The sequence below is a fragment of the Seriola aureovittata genome, chromosome 1 (assembly GCF_021018895.1).
Source record: "Seriola aureovittata isolate HTS-2021-v1 ecotype China chromosome 1, ASM2101889v1, whole genome shotgun sequence".
NCBI lineage: Eukaryota > Metazoa > Chordata > Actinopteri > Carangiformes > Carangidae > Seriola > Seriola aureovittata.
Window position 1 is genome coordinate 28606261 of NC_079364.1, and position 23177 is coordinate 28629437.

The 23177-nt window shown below is 41.3% G+C and overlaps 1 protein-coding gene and 1 long non-coding RNA gene across 3 annotated transcripts in view; one reads left to right on the forward strand and one right to left on the reverse strand.

The window, feature by feature from the left end:
• Positions 1-354: 354 nt before the first annotated feature.
• Positions 355-23177, reverse strand: part of cdh8 (cadherin 8) — a 102521-nt gene continuing 79698 nt past the window's right edge. The window contains exons 7-12 of one of the 2 annotated variants that reach the window (XM_056371828.1): positions 19540-19787; positions 10606-10742; positions 7430-7551; positions 6572-6689; positions 2697-2948; positions 355-2506 (exon numbers count right to left, since the gene is read on the reverse strand). In XM_056371828.1, coding sequence (XP_056227803.1) covers positions 2019-2506; positions 2697-2948; positions 6572-6689; positions 7430-7551; positions 10606-10742; positions 19540-19787 — 1365 coding nt within the window. In that variant the 3' untranslated portion in view covers positions 355-2018. Of the gene's footprint in view, positions 2513-2696; positions 2949-6571; positions 6690-7429; positions 7552-10605; positions 10743-19539; positions 19788-23177 lie in introns of both variants that reach the window. The other variant, XM_056371819.1, reaches the window with a different exon arrangement.
• Positions 7568-12683, forward strand: LOC130166304 (uncharacterized). The gene is made up of 3 exons (XR_008827130.1): positions 7568-9311; positions 11976-12283; positions 12489-12683. It is a non-coding gene; the product is annotated as an uncharacterized LOC130166304 (long non-coding RNA).

The following is a 23177-nucleotide window of genomic DNA, read 5'->3' on the forward strand; positions in this document are numbered from 1 at the left end:
AAATTCCAAAAGCACTGGATCCTACATTTCCCATAATGCAACCAACAGCACCTCTTTTTCTCTTTTCCTGGTGTTTTCAAACTCTAAACATAGCCTTTCTGTTATAGATTTGCAGCCCAAGCTCAGGCAACCCTGACATCACTATGACATCATCAGGGTCATTTTCTAAAGCTACTTCCACAGCCTCAAAAGACATCATACAACCATTTTCACAAGCTGAATGGTGTCCTCTTGACGTCTAAACTGACCCTTGTGTGAAGTTGGTGAGGTGTTCCTTCAACATCAGTGACATTCCATCTGTGATTTTGTACTGTCATATCTCAGTTGCGCATAAGAAAACCACACCCATTCAGCAATATTTATAAAAATATATTTCACAAAGTAGGAAACAATACAGGGTATCTTAGATTACAGTACAGGGAGTAAATAATTGAACATACACATTTATAAGCATTAAAGCACAGTAGAAAATATGATCTGCATGTAGTACTATTCCATATATATTGTTTAGTCTACCGAGAACTGCCATAATACTGTATCAGTACAAACTGAGTATGCACGCAGCTGTAGTGCCATTGAGATTCTCGTTATGTGCAAGAGCTAACGTGCAGAGACAAAACCTACCACCTCATTGAAAGCTAATGACGTTAGCAGTAACTCTATGTACAGTACAAGTCTTTTTTATTGATATCATACAGTGTAAGCACAATATGCACATGGTCTGGATTTGTGTTTTCACTTTTCTTGGGGCTAATGCAATCTTTCCTAAATGAGATTGGAGGGAGTCACGTACTACACGTAGGTATCAATTGGACTATTGTGCTCAGACGGTCACTGGCTGTACCCCAGGATATATCATGAGACATATTTCACACAAAATTAGCATCGTGTCAGAAAAGTCCCATTCCTGCGTTTCCAATTAATTAGATCATCTGTAGTTGTTACAGTAACTTAGAGCTCTTGTTTGCCTGCTTACATCTAGTCTATGTCATCATCTGCAGTAAATTCATGATAAAGATTTGGCTCTTATGAAATAGTGATCGAGTGGTTGAAAAAACAGCTGAATGTGAAATAATCTAAACACACTCACTTGAAATTGTCAGCACAGAAAAGAAATGATTTAAGAACAGATATACAAAAACTCAGAACAATAATGAAGAATCAACACGTCTCTTGTCAAAAAACAGTAGATTACAATTGTATTTAATGTTGCTTCTGTAAAAAGAAGGCCTCAGAGTTTCTACATTTGTCTTTTTTGTCTTCACTTAAGTGTTTTATAGGCTAGTAACACTTGCGACCCACACCTGTAGCATGTAAATACAAAGGGTTGTATAAAGCAAGCCTTTCCAGGCTTTAGATAGTTTATAAATGTGGCCACCAGAGAACATATCAAATGATAACAAATTCACCTTAAAGCCAATACTGGTTTATCTTTTTGCTTTTTTTTCAAATCATACATACATTCATCATTGTAATGTAGACCATATATTGCTTTTTCTTCGTCATTTTGTTTCAGATCACCGGTCAGCTGGCAGACATGAAACAAAAGTCCTTCTGCAGCTTCCGTAGTCCAGCTTGCTATCCATGGAGCATGGAGTATATGTGTGTCTGCTCAAGCTTCAGGCAACCCAACAACATCCATTATTTCCTTCCATTGGGCAACTACCAGCAAACCCAAGGTTTTTCTGCTACTGGCAGTCACAGCAAATGACTAACACCCAAAATACTGCTAGACACTCCACGACGGAATCTAAGTTACACTCCACAAGAATCATAGATCTCCTAATAAAGACATTGTTTGGTTCAACAATTACAATGCGCTTGACGTAGTGGATGACGACTGCTATACCTCACTCTAAGAAGAATACAAAAAGGTGGCCTCCCTTGTTTATTAACTGTTTTTTTTTTCTTTTTAAACACCTGTTTTTAAAAGCCAGCAAACCCCCTAGCGTTTTAACACACATGTGGACAGAAAAAAAAATCTGAAAGGTCTTTTTTTTTTTCTAACAAACCAAAGGTCAGGTCTCGCGGTCGCTTTCGCCCACAGAGTAGAGCTCCCCAAGTCTTCTGAAGCGTGGGCCCCACTCTCTGAGATAGTCATAATTCTGGTCCGAGTCTGATGACGCCGTCTCCAGCGAGCTGAGGGAGCCGGCAATGGATCCACGGCCCTCGTATCCGTAGATCTGTATGGAGTCATAAGGCGGCGCTGTGGGATCATTGTCTGCCTCGTGGAGCCGTACGTTGATGAATTCGTCTACGTCCACGCCATTGGGGCCTGAGTGCTGGCCCGCCCGGGGCATGAACTGCAGGTCTGGCTTGATGTCCTTGCGCGGTAAGTAACCATTGATGCCGTCTGGGTTCTGCAGCGTGGCGATGTCGAACGCCTCCGTGTCCTCCTCGCCGCCTCCTTCATCATCGTAACGGATGATATTCTCTCTCACATCCTCGTCATCCTTGATAATCAGAGGTTCATTCTTGTGTCTTCTCAGCGTAACAAATAGTACTACTATTACTGTCAGAAAGAAAGTCAAAACAAGGAGGAAAGAAAGAAAGAAAGAAAGAAAGAAAGAAAGAAAGGAAGAAAAATAGAAAGAAGAAGTCTAGGTCAAGCTTCGACAAGTGGATTTTCTATCAGAACAGATAAATCATCTGTTAACCCACTTCATGGTAATATTTCAATACAAAAAACACCTCACCTAACAGCAGGATGATGCAGGCCAGGATGGCAATGAGAGCTCCCATACTGAGGCCGATGGGTAAGACGTAGGCCTCCACGTTGCAGGACTGGACGATGCCGTCTTTGCTGCAGCCACAGACCCGGATGGTCAGGGTGTTGGTGCTGCTCATCGGAGGGTTCCCGTTGTCCGTCACAATGATTGGCAGGAAGTACATCTCCTGTTTCTGTCGTCGGAAGGTATCATGCTTGGCTAAAACACTGATTGAATTATCTGTCGGAGAGAGAGGGGTACAAAATCACAGTTTTTTTGTTTTTTTTTTGGAGAATGTGTGAAAAAGCCATTATTATTCATGCTGGTGACAGATTGAAGTTCTATTATTAAATTGTGTGAATATCAGTGCAGCATGAGGGTAAACTAATTTCACATCAATCGTCACTATAGGCTTTTTAGCATTCTCACATTCCAACGCCGTAGATGGGTTTCAGCCACCTTCCCTTTTGGTCGACAGTCCAATTTGGGAATTCTGAAGGAAGGCGAGCCCCAGTTTGCTGTGCCCTTTGAAAGCTGAAGAAATGAAGGGACCACGGCAGGCGACGCTGGCTTAGAACATGGCACATGTCGACCCAGAAAGGTGCCAGCTGCTCTTTGATGACACTTCTGTGAAGCTGCCTGCTCATTAGCTGGCTCTCCTTACCCCTGCTCACATTATCAAACACTTGCATTCCCATAAGAATATACTCCTGCTGATCTTATGGAAAATGTACAAGATTTCTGATAGTCTAACCTTTGCCTCTCTGCTTGAGGGTGCACTGACAAGAGGGGTGGGAGGGTGTGGGGGGTAGATCTTGTACGCTATAGAGAGACAGCCATGTTGAAACATCTGCGTTGACAGAGCAAACTTAATCAAAAGATGCAATGCTTCATGATGGAATTATTTGCTTTGCACGATCTGTAATTGATGTGAACATATGCTCAGATTTATTTTCTTACCACTGCTGCCACAAAGTGGTGCGCTCTGCTTTGTGAGCACCGACATGTCCTACTTCATTTGGATCACTCTGCAGTGCATAGCGAGTGTGTACTAAGTATCTACTACACTATAATAAAGCATCAGGGCTTGTCCTGGTATACAGGTCAGTTTCATTTTCCTGGCAACTTTTGATGGTAAAAATAGAACTAAACATCAAAGTGAAAACAGCGTCGTAGATAACCTTCAAACAGATTGAACTCACTGGAGTTACAGGATTGTTTTTTTTATTTTTTATTATCTTTTATATATTAACAGTGTTTCATCTGATCTGATTAAAACCCGGTGTACATTAAAATATTAATCATCACCATAAGAAAAGCAGTGGCTCATTTTATTTTTTAGCTATTAATAACTTAATATGTGGGAGGCTCCAAATGACAGTAGTGACAGCAGAAGTGACACTTACAGTCTGGCAACTTTCTGAACTCTCTGAAGTCTCTTACGATTATGTGAGCAGCTACACACGGTGCATTCATGAATGTCAAACCAGCGGGACTTAAATGGTTTTTAATAACATAATACCAAAGGACTGGAAGAAGCAAAAGAGGTAATGTTAGAAGGTCTGATTTCGTCTAGACGCAAATACTGACTATTGTTCAGGTGACACTTTGTATCACTTCTTTCCTACAGGAACAATTGAGTCTGATTGCTCTTCTCTGCTGATTATATGGATATGTTAATATGTGCTGCTTTATTGTGTAAGTCTAATATGAAGCGGTGAGTGGTTAAGTAGTCCACGTGAATGCATACAAAATAAACATATATGCTCATACCGTAACACAGTGGTTCTCAACCTGTGCGCCGGGTCCCCCTGGTTAGATTGACAGCTCTTTATTTTTTCCATCACAATCGAACTTGCACCAGTAAATGTAGTTTGAAAGTTATGAGGACAGTGTTACAGACTAAGGACTACACCAATTAAAATCGAAACTGACTGATGTTGACATTTGCAGGTGAGTTTTTGAGTTGTGTGGCCCCAGAATTTTGGCTGTTAGTAAACCAGTCACTGATACCAGTGTGTGCACTGCAAGGTGGTGATGCCACAAAACCAAGAAACGCAAAAAGATTTATTTCTCCCTTACAGACATATATGTTGTAAAAGAAAAAAGAAAAAAACAGAACTCCAGCTGGACTTCAAAATTAGTGTATTTAGCTTTTACTAAGTAGCAGCTTCTGTGGCCACAAGTAAGGTTGCCACCCGTCCCGTATAATACGGGATCGTCCCACATTTGAAAATAAAACACTGCGTCCTGTATTGAATCAATAGGCGACGCAATTTGTCCTGTGTTTTTGTTCATCTCATGTCTCTCAGTCCCTCAAAGTGCTGTGAATAATGTAATGTCAGGTAAAACCAAACCAGTTGTAGCCTACAAGTGGATTGGAGAAGTTTATCAATTAGCAATAGACTAATTAGAAGTTTATTTCTGGCATGGTGGTCAGTGTGTTGTCTCAGTTACTAAGGATGTGATACTCCGCTCTGCTGCGGCCCCCGCCACCTCAACGCAGACTTGTCAGTGTGCTCAGTATCTTGTATACATTTGGTCAGAACCTCAGCCATTTTCTCCACTGTGGGCAACCCCTAACCTCTTCACTGTGCAATCCCTACAATTACACTCATCATCGCAAACAAAAGCAGCACACAGAGGCTCACGGGAGCCTGGCACTCTTCAATGAAGTGTCTCCCACAGCTGCCGATTCAGCCACTGAAGTGTTTGGGGGGGGGGGGGGGGTTGCGGCGCGACTGGCTTCTTTCTTCTGTTTGGAATTAGCAATAGACAAGTGGTTGGTGCGGTATGTAATATATAGATAGAGCTGAACCACAACATATTTATTTAGCAATGCAGGCTTTTTTATTTATTTATTTTTTGCTGTGCTATACAAGTGAAACATTTCTAGCAGGGTTTTATCTGTCACGTCATCTTAATAAATGATTAAATCTCTGTTTAACAAAGGGGCAGGGTTCAGGAACCTGCGTGTATTCTGAAGTTGATCTGCACTTAAGCCTCAGAATTATGCAGCAAATCTGTGCCTGTTTAAAAAAAGCCTTTCATTTTTGACTTACAACTTTGACAAGGGTTTTTTTTTGCATATGTGACGTTTATTTTTTTTATTTATTTTTTTCCTCTAATTATTGCTTAATGTGTCTGGCGGGGTATGTCTATACTAAGCTGAGGTTATTTTTCCATTGCCTGTGATTATTACACTGGCATCTCATCTCTTCCTGCCTGCTAATGTACCTGTTTGAAAAGTAAAAAGGTTTTTATTTTTGTCAAAAGTCCATTTGATGACCCGATTTTTATGGACTCTTTCCTCCATCAGAGAGAGGCTGCAGTAAATTAGCCTGCGGGCTCCTTGTCGAAACAGAAGGATAGTACCATATGAAGATTTTTTTGCCCCAAGCTGAAAACATTACACAACGTCATCATGAACACAGCCTGTTCAGAGCCGGGCATGGAGGGGATTGCAGCAGAAGAGGAATGGAATAAAGACGAGAGAAAGACGGCAAATAAACCAATCAAGAGTATTTAGCAAATAAATTTAGCACCATCTGCCACACTGCAACAGCTCCTAGGAAGTCATCCTACATTGAGCCGCAAGACTACCAGGAAAAGCCATTTGGATCCCATTCATTTAGTTTCCCTCAAAACGCACTGGGGAGTAAAAAAGAAGCTGGTGTCCAGACAATTTCACATCTGCTAATTGTGAGCTACACTGATCCACCAGATTTCATCTCCAGAACGGCTAACATGCCGCGGGTTAGAGATTAGACTGGAAAGCCATTGGAGAAATTTACAGAAACTTCACTCATTCTGTCACAAGAAGAGTCGCTTCTCTCCGTGTTTTTCTTTTTTCTCTCTCTCACCTTGGTTGTTTTTGATGGTGAAATTGGGGTTGTTGAGCATCTCCGGGACCAGGCGGTAGTCAAAGTAGTGGCCCTGGATCGGGTCGTCTTTGTCCACTGCGCTGACGGTCTGGATCACCTGCGTTGAAAACACAGAGATGAGAAGATATATAGACGAGGGCTCAAAGCCATTAGAGGTGGCAGCCTATTTATTACCCTGTTTTTTGCCACCCGAGATTGCCTCAGTGTAATACTGGCTGGATCACACCTGATGAAATATACGCTCTATTCATTCCTAGAGTTTGAGATTATTATCAATGAGGTCCTGTCTCGTCTGGCACACTTTCAGGCTCCTGGCTCTATCTGTTAATCTGTCATCATAGGTCTTATCGTGCCGTACGTCTTTATGATTGATTGGAAATTAGAATTCAGGCCCTGCAGGACAGTTTCCCTTTTTCACTTCCTCTTTTTTTTTCTCCCCTTTTCAATAAAGCCCCCTATTGTACATACACAGGTCCCCTGAAAGAGGTCGATTGATGAGATGGAGAATGCTAAGTACTCGTCCAGGATTTTTGGCTGGGGGAAGCATTGTGCCATCTGGAGCAGGACATGAAAGACAGTCTTGAATTATGATCCACTCTGATCAATCCTGACTGCTCTCATTTCCCCTTTGCTCTGCTGACACTGTGTCAAGGGAGAACTGTTGCAGGGGAGAAAAGGACCGCACTCCCACCTCCTCCGTAGTTTCCCAGGGAAATAAATAGGCTATAATTCACTGTGGCCAATCATTAGAGGGGAGGAAAGAAAGAGAAAGAAAGCGAGAGAGAGAAGGAAAGTGATAGATCACTTGTTTGATGAATGAGCCACCTCTTTCCTTACCTGTCCAGGTTTTCCATTTTCACACAGAAAGGCCTCGTATTCGGCAGCAAACTCAGGGGCATTGTCGTTTATGTCCATTACTCTGATGGCCACAATTGCCCTCGATATCTGACTGTGATTCCCTAATAGATGGATAGATAGATAGATAGATAGATAGATAGATAGATAGATAGATAGATAGAAGACAAATGACAAGTCAATGAGCAAAATACAAAACTAGGGTGAAAAAAAGGGAAACAAGGTTACGCATGAAATCCCAAGTACATTCTGTGACCTAGTTTTAATTTCCTTTATTTTCAATCTTTATTTCTCCCTTCATTTCCTGAGCTGATGGGAGGACAGATGATAAGCCACATCAATCTACGTTTCAGCTGGTATCAGTGATGCAAAACAGGATTCTAGGCAACAGAAAAGAAAAAAAATATCTCATTCAAAGTGCTTTTGAAAATCCCCTGTACACTGTAATGTTTAAAACATGAGGGTTAAAACATGCATATTAATGAGTCACTGGTAACTGAAGTCTAAAAAGACAATAAAAGGCAGTTTAATTAGATTAGATTTTGATTGGAATTATTCATCAGGGGTAATTGACAGTCCCTTTCGAGAGTCCACGTAAACTGTTGTATTTATTAATCTGTGGAGCAAATGCCAACTTTTAGAGCAATTATCTATTATGTGGCCCCGAGAAGGCCATGTCGCTTTGGCCTGTTTTTTTTTTTTTTGTTTTGTTTTGTTTTGTTATTTTTTATTGATTCATTTATTACAGCAATTACAATTACAGCAAATGCAATGTCTTGATGCTTTAGACATAAACCTAAGATTCCCTGAGGAGTGAGGCTGTTTTTCATCGTATACATAGTTTTAAAGTCAGACTATGTAACCTTTGCTAAACTGTGGCCATTGTGGTAATTATAAGAAAATGTCATTTGTCTTGATTCCCTTGCATTCTCTTGAGCCAGCTGCAGGGCTGCAAGACCTAAAATGGAGAGTAACAGGAGCATTTGTAGAGAGACACAGTCTCAGCAAAGGTAGATACCTCATGAATGTCGCCTTGACAGCATCTATGTAAAGTTAATGTTAATTACTACAAGCCACAGGTTGACTCATAGACTGTAAATGAAGATGGATGTAGCCACCTTGATGTCACCCACAGGTTTCTGAAGAGCGGTTCTGAAGCTCAGCTGCTGCAGTGTCTGACTCCACCAAAACTCCCAGCTAGTCCAAAAATGGGCGAAGACGTGGAGCACAGACGGCGCGTGACGGTTTGTGGCAAGTATACGCACTTAAAGCGGCCACGCCCTCAATTATGCAGAACTTTAACTCTTCATAAACTTTGAGTAAACGGGTGAGTTATATAAAAATTCACCTCCCATACAGTTGTCAAGAAGGGGAACATTAGCTAAAGAGACCAAAACTGTTTTTTAAACTCGAATGTAAACATGTTTATTTCTGCTGTAAAATTGAACATTTTAACACGTGAGGCTGTAGGGATTGACTCGCTTTTGGAGTCAGCCTCCAGTGGACATTGGAGTGACTGCAGTTTTTAACACTTCTCTGTTGGCTTCGTTTTTCAGCTGCTTGACTAAACCTCGTGGAGCTGTGGCAGGAAAACTTCAGTCTTCAGTGTGATGAAATGAGATATATTTAACTTTTCATTTATGTCACAGTCTAACATTAACTGGTATCATGAAACTGAACAATTACTATAGAAGAGGAAACAAATATATTTTTATTTGCATGAAAATGTCACAAACGTTTGTCTTTTACAAATATTTGTCTTATTTTTCTTTATTTTATTGTCATCTTCTTTTTTTGGAGCAGCGGACAGGATGCCCCAGATATTCAAGGCCTCCAGCGGACCGGTAGACGAGTTGAGAAAGAGGTAAGCAGTGAGGAGAGAGGAAATTGACAGTCTGATAGACAGCATAGATGGATTAGGGCAGAGGGAGAGCGAGAGACAGAGTCCCTCCTCCTTGCAAAAGTGACTTTCCCCCAGCAGCAGACAGGGAATAGAATCTGATTAGTCAGATGTCAACTGGTGCGAGGCGGCAGAACGTGTCTCCGTTTGGGTGGCAAATGGCATCGGGATAGAACTGGGAACACATCTATTCCTCTTCACGCCAGAGAAGACACTGCTTTCCCCTCCCTGCCCATGAAGAATAGCAAAACTGCCATATTTATTTTGGCAAATTCCTATTAGGTGTTCTCGGAGATGCCACTATCTCCAGCCACAGTTACTTTGCCAAGAGGCATGAAAACGCACTTTAAATGTACGGGTGCAAGACTTCACAAGGCAACCAGCTTATCAAATGAGACACTCTCAATTCCTCCGACGGGGCTGCTGCTACGGTGGTGGGATTTGTCTGTACTGCACGGCCAAAACATTATGACAGTGTTTGAGCTTTCATTTATTCTGACAATTAATGTGCGTTTCCTTTGATTAAGGAAAGAAAGGGACAGATAGAGAACGAGACAGAGAGAGAGAGAGAGAGAGAGAGAGAGAGAGAGACGGATAGAGATAGAGCAGAAGAGGACAGGGGGGGAAAAAAAAGTTACAAGCTGTGTAAATTTCTATTCCAATAGCCTTAAGGGGTACATTAAGCTTTATCACAACATACAGCCCCCCTGAAACAATCTGTATGCAAATAAAGCCTTACATATGGTCTGAGCTGTTTGTAGCTCTGCCGGCAAGATTTTCTACGTAGTCAGTGAGTTTTGCGGTTCGCAGATGTTCTTTAATCTGTAATGGATGCTGGCATTGGAGCAATCCACTCTGGAGCATGTCTTTAAAACTGTTTATTTGATACGTCTTAATGTTCTTGCATTGCCACAAATTGACTACTGAGCTGTTTAATTCAATCAAAACTCAGCAAATTAACGTATTTAATGCCTCCGTGGATTCAAATGCTAATTGTTTGTGCCATACTCTTGAAGCGATTAAAGAGGGATGGTTTACAAAGCGCCATACTGTCGAACAGAGGATTGTGTGGAGCAGGTCAGTGATTCCTTTTGACTGGAGTCGCTCAGAGGAACCTCCTGCAGTTCTCAGTTATTTTAAAACTTGCGTGCAAATGAGAGCCTTGACATGACGCTGACTTTGGAAATAGGGCATTACATTTCATAAGGAAGGATTGTGCGCAGCAGGGGAGAAGCAGATGCGGGCAGAGGTTACTTACTGACTTCTGTGGCGGTTACTGTGATGTTGTGCCACATGTCTGTCTCCCGGTCCAGCGGTTTGGCGAGCGTGATCTTCCCATCGTCCACATTGATGTTGAACTGCCTCTCCAGGTCCGTGTGCCGATCGATGAAGTATCTGCAAAGAGACAAGCCAGAAATTTGAGCCAAAACTGTTGAGCGACGGCACCGCCAAAGTGTCTTTAGCAGCTCCTTCGGGTGTTGCGGCTAACGGGACCTTATCCATCAAGAGAAACCTGTAGATTAATGCACATTAAAACCAGCAGGAAATCAATATATTATCATCTGAGGAATAATTACAGGCATCACATGAGCAGCAGGAGGCATTAAAGCCTGATAAGGCCCAAGAAGCCCCTCCCCCCCCTGCGATCATGGGTGACCCCCCCCCCCCGCTGCAGAAAAAAAGACCATTAGTAAATGTTATGTCAGGGTAAGAGATGGGGTGTTGTTAACCCTGTTTGGGCTCTGTCAACACTCAATGGCTCCCAGAGGCTTTGCATTAATGAGTTAGGACAGCATTGTGTCACACAGGGGCTCAAACAACAGAGGGTGGGGGCGGGTGAGAGAGGGGATAATGGATGTAATGGAAATGAACCAGTGACCGGCCTGTTATGTGTGACCTTGTCTAGCCTTAGGGAAAAAATGATTTTCTTTTCTTTTCGAAACCACCAGTCACTATTAGGTTCTTGTCAATAAAGCAGCTCGTGTCAGAGTGACTCAAACCCGCTTTCAAAGGAAACATTTGACAAACTGTTTCTCTGTGCCCCTATTCCTGTGACACACTGACTTTTTGAGTCTTGTACAGTCTTAAAAAAAAAAAAAAAAAAAAAACAGTGGCAAGACATAAAACTCCAAAAAAAAAAAAAAACTCCAGCAGCGGGTATGAAATTGGAATGCACATAAAAGAGAATTTTCCGATGCCATTTGAAGCTGTGAAATCGCTCTTTCATGTTGCAACACGCACAGCGCCAATTCTTGGGACGAGCCCACACAAAACTGACTAAAAAAGAATCTGTCATTATGGGTCATCTTTGGTTTCACACATTTCATTAGCCATTATGTGTGACTCTCATAAACATCCTACTCACCCAAAACACAAGGCCACAGTGATTCACGTGAGCTAATTACAACGTGTACCGTGTACAAGTGTTTCCATACCTCCAGGACAAACTGTCCCTGTTCCTCTCTCTCTCTCTCTCTCTCTCTCTCCGGCTCACTCCTACATCCCCACACAATCTCTTCTCCCCCTCTTTCTCACTAACAGAAAGTTGTTTTTTTTCCTCTTTTCCATCCAGCTGGGTCTCAAGCTCTTCCTAATCCAATCCCCCCTATCCATTTTTTTTTCCCTCAGACCCTCTTCCCCACACAGGCATCCCTCAGTCACCAGGCGCCCTGCTGACCCTGTCTCTCTTCCCTCCTAACCCTGGGTCTCGTAACCATCTCGCAGTGGAACCGCTCATCCCTATCAGTGCAGACCTGTTGGCAGGAACCCTGCAGTATTTATATGAGAGAAAGGAGAGATAGAGGAGGGGTGGAGGAAGGAAGGGATACGGCGGGGGGGTGAAAAGAGAAATAGAGGAAGAGCAGCAGAAAAAAGCCCAAGACAAAGTCACAACAACAACAATTTATATGAAGGAGAGTGCTGCTTATACAAGAATGGTAAGAAATGAAATAAATAAACCACTGGCCCAGATTCCAATTGTTGGGGAGATGTACCGAGCCGTGACATTTCCATTTTTGAGATGAAATGGTGTAAAATCCTCTAGACGCCGGGCTGGGAGAGGTCCATGAGGACTCTCTCCCCCCTCCCCTCTTCCTAACTCCCCTCCACCATCCCTCCCTCTCTTTCTCTCTTGCCCTGCAGACGCAGAGCACTTTCAAGACAGGCAGACAGCAGCAAACCACCTGGGAGCAGCCTCTCTCCTGCAGACTGAGTGGATCCCAGTCAAACGCTGACAGCCTCACGTGGAAGCGAGGAGACAGACCCTGAAATGTTCTGCCACCTGTCACTCAAACTGACAACGTGATGTGAAAAGAATTAAAAGCAAATAAAAAATGATATCCGAGCGTAATATGTGCGCAGTTTTCTTGAGTGTGATGTGGAGGATTGCAAATGCGTGTCTGTGTGTGTGTGTGTGTGTGTGTGTGTGTGTGTGTGTGTGTGTCGTCTCGTTTTAGCTTTTTTCACAAGCCTTGAAACGGCATTGGACTGACCTCAGCCGAACAGTCAAACGTCACGTTAGAGGATGTTTGTGCCAAATATTTCACAGCAGAGTCGCTCTCTTACGACTGATGCAACACACGTCCAGAGACATTCAGCCTCGATATAAAACAAACATAATTTGATAACTGAGATGCATCAGTGTGACAGCAGAAGCTGCTCCATGCATAAAAAAAGATAAGTAGGAGTTGTAATCAGTGAGATTGATACTCTCGTTTTCTTCCTTTCATTCATGATTCCTGATGATTTTGCACTGCATTTGTCACAGATCACCTGTCAATCAAACGGTACAGCCAGGAACGTCTTCTCCCTTTGAGCGTCTGTGTCAATGCTTTTTGTTTCTTTAGCCGTCGTGGCTATCATTGCTCATACATTACCCAGTGATTTCCTTTTCCACCACATAATGAGTGTGAAATGATTCTCTCCAACGAAGACGAATCAGCGTTTATAAACTAAATGTGCAATAAGATTTTAACTGCACTATTAATCAGTGACACATACTAGCAACACAGGCTTGTTTTATTATGATGTAATAGTCTTTAAGCTTAAATTGAATATTAAAAATGGAGAAAAAAAACAAGCAAGGACACAACAACACAGTGGCAATCCACAACATCCTCCAGCATCAGACCTCAAGCGCTGGTCATGTTGATTCATTCAACAGCAAAACACTGAATCCTGTTGCATGCTGGAGAATGTAGGATCCAGTGTTATTGGAGCTGGTCGATATTTAGGTTCTCTCAGTCTCTGCTTCTTCTTCTTTTGATTGTTTCTCTTGTGAGTCCCCCTCTTCATGAGTGCAACACTCACTGAAGTACTGCTTCAAAACATCTATTTACGTCAGACAAAGATTTCACTGTGCTGCATTAACACTGGAGCAATTTTTGAGGCTGATAAATAAGAGTTTTTTTAAAAAAATCAGACACTGATGTATGAGTGAATATTTTTTACATAACTATCCTTGAAACCCTTTAAAGTGAGACCAATTTAGATTAACATCAACCGCTATGGCGAGAGTTGATATTAATAAATATTAAATGTCATGTACCAGTAGCGTCCTGTTATAGAGTAAGAGTTATTAAGTCAGGAAACTGACTCAGTAATATAAGTTACGCAGCAATTTCTGTTTAAAGTTTGTCACCATAAGCTATTGGTCATACCAGACCAAGCAAGAGCATATTAGCAAAGCTCCTGAGCATATTAAATTGATTAATGGTGAGTTTTATAGCTTATGAATTAAAACTTTCAGTTGTAAGAGAAGGGATGTATTTTTCCTTATTTTAAAAGTCGCATAGTGTCACTTTAAATGTAGTTATTGAAAAATTGTGACCATCCAACCGAAACACTTTTTTCTTTTCTTTTTTTTTTTTTTTCTAGAACCTGAAAGATTTTTACTTTCAAACCATCAACACACTGAAGAATAGAGCCTCTCCTCTGATTGGCTAAATGATTGGATGAATTTTGGATCAAATTTCAGGTAAACAACCAAAGAAACCAAATCCTGCAAGGTTGGATGGTGGGTCCAGGTGGGCGGGGCTTGAGGCATGGCTGACAGCTGTGACTGAAGTCTTGACGGCTGGTTTTAAGGCTCAGTTTCTGAATACAGGCTGTGTGCATTTCTCTGTGGACTGAGCGCTTTGATACTTTCACAGTATTAATATAGAACCTAGACCTGCTTTATAATCAAACAAGACATGGACATCTACCTTTATACAGTATGGGACCTTTAACAAAAGTTTTTTTTTTGTCATTTCTATACTTAAGTTTGTAACTTATTAGCATATATACTCACATACTAATACATACCATACAATATCGGCCATGCCAGTATATCGGTCAGGCTCTAGTTAGCAAGCTGTAAAGGTTAAACTGCCTTGGAAAGGTTTCTGTGGACATTTGTGTCTCTCCTTTTTTCACACCTGTGCATGTGTTACAGTGGCTGCTGGGTTTTCATCTCCATTAGAGTGTGAATGTGTGCATCTGAGTGACTGAGTGCCTGTGCACGTTGGGAAAGAACAGGTGAAAAGATCAAGAACAAATGCTTTTTTTTTTTTTTTTTTTCCCCAACAGAGGACAAAATGCCTCTGTGACATTCTTGCTTGTTATTAGGTCAGTAACTCCACTGGGAGGATCACAGATGTAGAACTAATATTTTGCCGTCCCCTGAATGCTGACCAGTTGTGTTTTAACTCTCCCTTTTTTTTTCATTCAGGTTGGATCCCAGGCTCTTCTTTTACCAGGAGTTTCCTTGAGAGTCCAAAGTTACATATAAATAACGAAATATCAAAAAAACCAAAAAACAGTACGCTGACATTAAATTTCCATTCATTTCAAAGCCATCTCCTTTACATGACTGCTTGTATTACCATATGCAGCATGTCAGCTGTCAGCTGTGCTATAACAACATAAGAAAGCCTGCACAAAGAAACAAGCTTTACAGAATTCCATTACATTCCTACAATTCCCTGCAACAATAAAAGAAGATAAAAAAAAAGAGAGAGAGAATGAAGACTAAGATGCAAACCAAACATGTTTAAAATCCAAAGCAGCAGATTCTGGCACCACTTGTCACAGTATCAATATTTTGGAATAAAATACAGTCCCCGCTATTGCATGAAATCCAGCAGTTCGTGTCAGACAGCTATAGTGACTGCCAGATGTCACATTGCTTTTTATTTGTGATCAGTCAGGTAGAAAACGACAGAGCACAGGCTCCAGAGAGAGGCAATACTGGGGGAGTATTTCATGGAGTGCACCTGAAATGTTGTTGGTTGGATGCATTAAGTACAGCTAAGGGGTTGTTTGTCTCCAGAGTGCAGAGGACATGGCAGCCCACCAGAGCACTCGCCTCGAGTGGTTTAGATGCAGACTGGTTTGGTCTGGTCTGGCTCGGAGGGGTAGGGAGGGCTGGAGGGCTGGAGGGCTGGATGGGGGGGGGGGGGGGGGTGAGACGGAGAGCGATTCTAATCAGAGCCGGTCGACATGAGAGCTGGTTCAAATGGTGATCAGATGAACGTTCGCAGCAATGCTGCCATTACTCCTCTGCCACTCCTCCGCTATAGATCCTCCTTCACTAACTATAGCCTTTGTTTTTGGAGCCCCTTCTCTTTCCAATTTTCAAAACACTAAGTTAGAGAATAAGAGACTCGGAGAAAGAGACAGAGTGGAGAGAGGAGCACAGCTGCAGGCGATAAGTATAAAATACGCTTACTCCAAGTGTAAAGATTAACACCCATGTGTTGCAGCTGATACACTCACGACTATTCTCACAAGAAAACTTGGTTTTTCAGCTTTTTCCAGTTTTCTTGACAAATATTGATAAACAGATAAAAAGGCTATGGTTAATAATATAATTATTTTTATACAATAATAGTCCTGTCCAGGTCTGTTTGCTTCACCATTTTTAAGTATGTCACCTAAAAAAAGACCAAAAGACTTTTTATTTAGAGCTGCAATGATCTATCAGATTAGTTGATCGTCAAAATTGGCAAATGATTAGTGATTTCTGTTCCATTTTTAAATAAGAAAAGTGTGAGGATTTGCTGCTTCTTCTGTTTTAAGTCAAATTGAATATCTTTTTCTGTTTTCAACTGTTGGTCACACCTTGGACTCACTAACCGGGGTGGACAGTAACAAAGTACTATTACTTGATATGAGTACATCACTTAAGTATATTTTCAGAGTATCTGTACTTTAGTAGAGTATAATATTTTTTTTGGGGGGGAAACTTATGGCTTTTACTCCACTACACTTCAAAGACAAATCTTTTGACTTCACTACATTTCTATGAAGTACTCGTTACTTTGAAGCAGCTTTTATTCAGCAGAATTAAGTATCTTTTATTATTATTATTATTAAAACTGTGACAGGCCATTCATTGTGTTCACCACTAGAGAAAAATCAATCACAGCCAACTCCTACACTGTCAGTCATGTTGTGCCTGCTGCAATTTTTGAACCGCTCAATTTGAACTTGGCAGTGGCCTAACAATGGTTATGAGCTGTGTCAGAACACTGCCATGCTGTTTTGTGGAGGGTGGGGGTGTGTTAAAAAAAAAAGAAATACAAGAACAACAACGGCTGTCCTTATGTTGATTCCATTGTATTTTTTTTACAGACAGTTCTAATGTTTTTGTAGCTTATTCTACAAGTTTTTTAACCTACAGGTTCTACAGTCAGTCAGTCATTAGTAGGTTGTTTCAGAGTCAGTCGGTTCTGTGAATTTGGAACAATACAACAATGTTGACATAAAAAAAAAATTTACTTGTGAATACTTAAAGAAATACTTAAAGAATACTTAAAAAGAAAGTACTCCAGTACTTTAACTCAAGTAAAAATGTGACTGAACAACTTTCACTTGTATTGGAGTAACATTTGATCAGGAAGATCTATTCTGTGAGTCAAGTGATGGAGCTGTGTACTTTGTCCACTTCTGCAGGAAACTCTAACCGCTGTAGGGAAACATCTATTGATGCTAAGCTAGGGCACATCATCAGCGATGTATCCTGAGGTCATTGGGTGTTTTCTGGTCTTTCCAATATCAGCCACCCTCATTCAGGTGACCCATCCGAGGCTGATCAACTTGTGCTCTTATAGCTGCACTCTGCCACCAAATTATTTTTATTATTACTATAAAAAATAAATGGCAAATTACTCAATAAAGCAGATAATCATTAGCTGCCACCCTGTATGCACTGCAAACAACCTAAGTCAAAATATTTGGCTTACTAAGATTCTCCACTATTTAGAACATATTTCTTTTTCTCGGGAGGGGAATAATTGAGGCTACAGCCTTCTGTCAGCCAGTATATGTGGAGGATTAAAATCTTCCAGACTGCAATCATTTTATCAGCCGAAAGCTCAGAGTTACAGGCTAATACAAACCCTGGCTAGGAGTAAAATCAAATGGTCTTTGGTGAGGGTGATTCATCATATTAAGCCCTCCATGACAATAGTTTGTTTCATCTCATCCCACCACAAAGAAAACACTTGACATCTGTGATAGATCATGCTCATCTTGAAGATTTGCAGCAGGGGTAAAAAAAAAAAAAAAAATGTATGTTTTGGACTTCAAAGAAAATCACAGAGATAAAGCAATTTGTTGTGACAAAATGCAAACTGGCAAGTAAATGTCTGGTTGTGTGTGTAATCTTTGAGCACTTATTCTCCCTGTTGATCAGAGGTTTTACAGGAGTTGGCAGGTGATTAATGCAGCGTTCTATCAGCCACTTACTCCTTCTCCTTCTTCTTTCTCTTGGAGAATAAAATTGAAAGTTTTACTTCAATTAAAAGAAGATTTTTCAGAGGGCTCTTTTCTGTTTCTCTGACTGCAGTGGATTTTTCTTTTTTTTTTTTTTTTCGGCCTGACAGTCACACAAAGTCCTTGAGCACCGATCCATTCTGAAAATAACAACTTCTCCACAAAAAAATCATAAAATTGGTGATTAAAAGCATAATGAACACAGCGAGTGCAACTGAATGACCTCAGGAAAAATAGAAAAAGAACAATAGAGAGAAACAGACTGCAAAAAGGCAAATAGCCCGCTGCAGTAAGACTCAGTTTGAACTCCATCATGCTCCAAACATTTAACAAGTGCCAAGACAGGATGTTGATATCTGGACAGTTTCACGGCGGCAAATGTGTGAGGACTTTGTGTCAGCAGGGTGCTGCCATCTGCATTCATGCTCATTCATTATTCAGCTAATTTTTCTTTCAATAACGGCGCACTGAAGGAGACAAATAACAAGTAGGCAAACATAACTAGCTGTTAATACGGGGCATAATTCAAAAGGATGTGCTATTTTGAGATGATTCAGTTTAATAATACACTGGACTTTTGTACACATAATATCTCACACTGGTTTCTCAGTCTTGCATCGACAAACTTAGGAGCACTGTGACATGGTATAAGGACAGAGAGAGGCAAAAGATGTCATTATACATGAAATATACTTCTCCTTTTACCAGGGGAGGACATCATGCAACCTCAGGGCTCAATTCCTCCCAGCAATCTCATCACTAAACATGAGGATGCCACCAGAAAGGGAGAAAAAAAAAAAAAGAAACCGTAGACTGCACCAGCCCTGCTCTGTAGCCTCAGCCAATCTATGAAACCCAGCCTGCTCTCTGCTCGCCATGCAATTACACACAACCTGTTGAATGTTGTCCCGGGAATGCGGTCAGCAAGTCGCTAGAGAATTAATGAAATGCCAAGATGGAGGGAGAGCAATTGCCTGTATAACCTATCCTCAAGGTGCCCTTGTGGTATTTCCAAGAATAAGTCACACAAGTGGAGAATATAGCAGGGCTGGTAATACAGTGAAAGAGAAAAGTTGCGCCGCCTTCAACTCATAATCTACTTCTTCTTCTTCTTCTTTTTTTTGTACATCTGTGGAAATGAGAGTGATCATTGAGTCACTTCCTCACTGGAAGAGACACTATGGCAGTCTCCAAAGGTCACTGGCAGGCATGAAGAGATTTAATTGCATGCCTCAGAATCGACCCTTTTATTAAAACAAGTCATTATAGCCTGAAAAGAATTTGTTAACCTGTTCTCTCCATCACTTCTTGAAGTTGCACTAAAGAGCTTTTTTTTTTTCCTCTTCCAGACTTGTATTTGTCAGGTCAGTCAATAGCAGATGGTTAGAGGTTTTTTTTCTACATTGCTCACTGTGAACTGCATTCATTCTCGTACCTGACGAGGCTCCCACTGGAGTCCGGATCCCTGGCGGTGACTGTCCCTATGACCGTGTTGATGGGGGCGTTCTCATTCACTTCCAGTAAGTACATGGGTTTGGAGAAAATAGGAGGTTCGTCGGAGTCTTCGACCACAATCTTCACTGTTGCTGTGTCTTTGAAGGGTCCGCTGTTGCCGGGCTCCAAGCGGATGTTGGTGGCCTCGACTTTTAGCGTGAAGGCTCTCTTGTTCTCGTAGTCTAAAGGCTGTGGGGGGGGCAAAGAGAGGAATGATCAAAAACTGCTTCGTTGTCCAACAGAGGTATCCAAATCACTCAAGTAATGTAATTAAGTGTAATATAAAGATGCTTTATAGATTAAAATCGACATTTTACAGACAAAACATAAGATCAGCTCATGAAATACAATGCATTGTTATAGATTAAAGGGACACTCGACACAAGTTTTACACACTGCATCCAGTTTTGACCTCGTCATCAAGGTCACCTTGAATTGGAAAAGAACAAAGTCAGAGATAAGAAAGTCTGTGTTGTTCACCAGGCAGGAAGGATGTTGTGAAAGACGCTATCAAGTTTCATTATAGGGAATGTATCCAGTGATTTTGGAGCCTGACTCATACTAGGGACCAAAAGTAGGGAGAGATCTTGGTCTCTGCTGCTTTGAAATAATTCTCTTTTAAGCTCCTGGACCCTTTTAAACTACCCATCACAGAGCAGTAAAAGTTACTTCCACCTCACCCAGCAAGATTAGGAACAATAGAAGAATCTAAAAGAGGCCACTCTGCATAATGAGTAGTTTTGACACTGTTGCTGAAAATGCTTTTAAACTTGAATTTAAAGGTCCCATATTTCACACTTTTCCTGTGTTTTATTTGAAGTGTTAATACCCAGAAGAAGATATATTTGTGGTTTTAAATCATCTCAATGTAGTTTTACATCTCCTCTCTCAGGCTCCTCTCTGGAGCTCTAACAACAGGTCGGTGAGCCAATCAGGCAGAGGAGGAGACGAGCCACTGCGCGATCGAGACATCTGAGGAGGATTATACTCTCCTGGAAGAATCACATTAGCCAGCAGCTAACGTTAGCAGCCAGCCTGTTAGCGAGATGACACCGTCTTCTGCGGCACTTTTACAAGACAGGCCGCAATGCATGATGGTCTAGCTTTGTGTGCATCTTCTGTACATTGCATTTTGGTGCGCTTCATGACAAATTTGCAGTGCACCATAGAGTGGATAAAATTTACAGTTGAAAATTCGAACAGCGCAACAAAATGGCCGATTCACTATATAGTGGACTATAAAGTGAGCGAGTGGATGTTCTGAGCAGGCCTTTGATTTATTTATCTGATCATCAGTTTGATTTAAATCAAATCAGTCACAATAAATGACAATTATTGACAGAGTTGCACATCCTGAGAATATTTTCCAGCCTTTATCGGCATGAGAGAACATAAAATCTCTCTGCTAACACTCTCTGTGACAGCAGATTATTTCACAGTGCCATCACAACCAGCTCACATCAAATAAATAAAAAATTGCTTTGTGCAGGACATGTCATTGTGTGACTGACATATCTGTTTAATCTCTGTTTTCAATTGCTATACCGTATTTCTTTTAAAGATGCCTCTTCATTAATATTTAAGAGAAAGAGGAGAGTCACAATTTTACTCTTCTGGCATCTCCGAGGACACCCCAGACTGTCACAATTTCATTCTGAATCACCTCTGGTCGCTCTCATACTACTAGAATAATGGGATCAAGTCACTTCCACGCTCCATAACCAGGATTTATAGGGAAATCAAAACTGGGCCTTGCCGCTTGAGGGGATGGGAGCTGGCTTGGGGAAAAGGCGAGGACTAAGAGGAGGGAGATGAACAAAACGAGAAATGTATTCAGTATGAAAAAAAAAGAGGATGAGAGCAAGAGGAATTGTCCCTGAGGTCAGACAGGGCCAGTGCTGAGAGTTCTGGGGGCAGAGGGGGCATGTGGGTGGAGGGGCGTCTGGTCCGGCTGCGAGACAGTAGCAGCAGCCGAGGGGACGGGAGAGGCGACCCAGGGCTTTGACTTCCACACTCCTACACTCCTGGCATCAGGACACTAGTAGACAGACCTAAGCCCCTGAAGCCTCTCCAAGCCCCACTCCTCCACAGTCAGAGAAGCTATTTGGAACACTTTCATTATTAACCTCCCCTTCTTCTCCTCCTCCCTCTCCTCCTCACTCCTGACACCAACCCACCCTCCGTTCCTTCCTTCTCTCTCCCTCTCTCTCTCTGATCCTGCCGTCTGTGCTGAGAAAATACAGAGTGTGGCTGGACCGCAAGCCAATGGATTAATTCAGAGTGTAGTGGAGAGTAAGAGCCTGTATAAGGTTGTGGCTGGATAGTCAAAACCATTATATGGAAATGAGGAGAGGGAAAAAGGCCTAAGTTTTATTAGGATGTATTATTTGAAAGTCATTTATTGGTACAAACATTGATTTGGATGGCTGATGTCCAACAGAGGTGATGCTATCTGGCACTTTACTGTTATGTAATGTCTTTCTTTCTTGCTTTCTTTCTTTTGTTCTTTCTTTTTTTATCGTAAGTAGTTTCACATATTATTGTCGGAATACTGAAATTCTGCCATTCAGTGTTAATAATATGAGTCAACACTGGCTATACTGTAAAAAGTACAAAATTTAAATCATTAATCATCAAAATTAAAGCTGCATCATCCAATGAAACTTAAAGCTGCAAATCTGGAATATTAAAGCTGCACTTTTGCTTTTTGTTTGTTTGTTTGTTGTTTTTCTGCAACTTAGCAGAACAAGCTGTCAACACAACACTTTTTTTCTTTAGCTGTTGTGGGCCATGAAACCAAAACAATGAGCTAAAGGATGCTGAAACTATCCACAGTTGAGTCAGATGATTAATTCCTGTAGGTTGATCCCTTTAACTGACCAATTTCACATCGTTCATAACAACCTGATCTATTGTCAATATAAAAAATGCTGATTAAAGCAGCTTGACAAGAACTTTTTTGACGCTCTTCACCTAATGTAGCACCACATTGAATTAATCCAGGAAAAATAGGCTCACGTTACTTTGCTTCCCCCTTATCAAAATATTTCAGTGTTATTCCCACTTGACAGCATGGGGAAACAACTCATTACATTTGTTCCCAGTGTCCTAACAAAGAGCTGAAAGGGAAGGGGGTTGGGAGGGCTGGCATATTTAATTACACCAAATCCACTTAAATGGTTTAAGGAAAACATGGCAGTAAACAGCTTCTTTGATTAGCAGAGCAAAGTTTGATTAAAATTATTTTTCATTATCAATTACAGAATCAAATAAAGCATCTATGCAAGCTGCTCTTTTAAATACTGTATGTTATCCTAGCCTTGGAATCAGGATGCAAGTCATATTTTGACCCATTCAAATTATTAATTCAATAAACGAACCGAGCGCTTTGAATGAGTAATCCAGAGAGAACCACTTTGATTTTTATTAGTATGCATAGTGCTACTGTTGTACAACTACCGTTGATTATTAAAGAGTTTCATGAGTGTAAAAAGAAAACTGTCGAGCTACAGTATGTAGCAGGTTTTTTGGAGTCAAGGTTGCACAGCCAGTTTTCCATTCTTGTATGATCCTGAACAA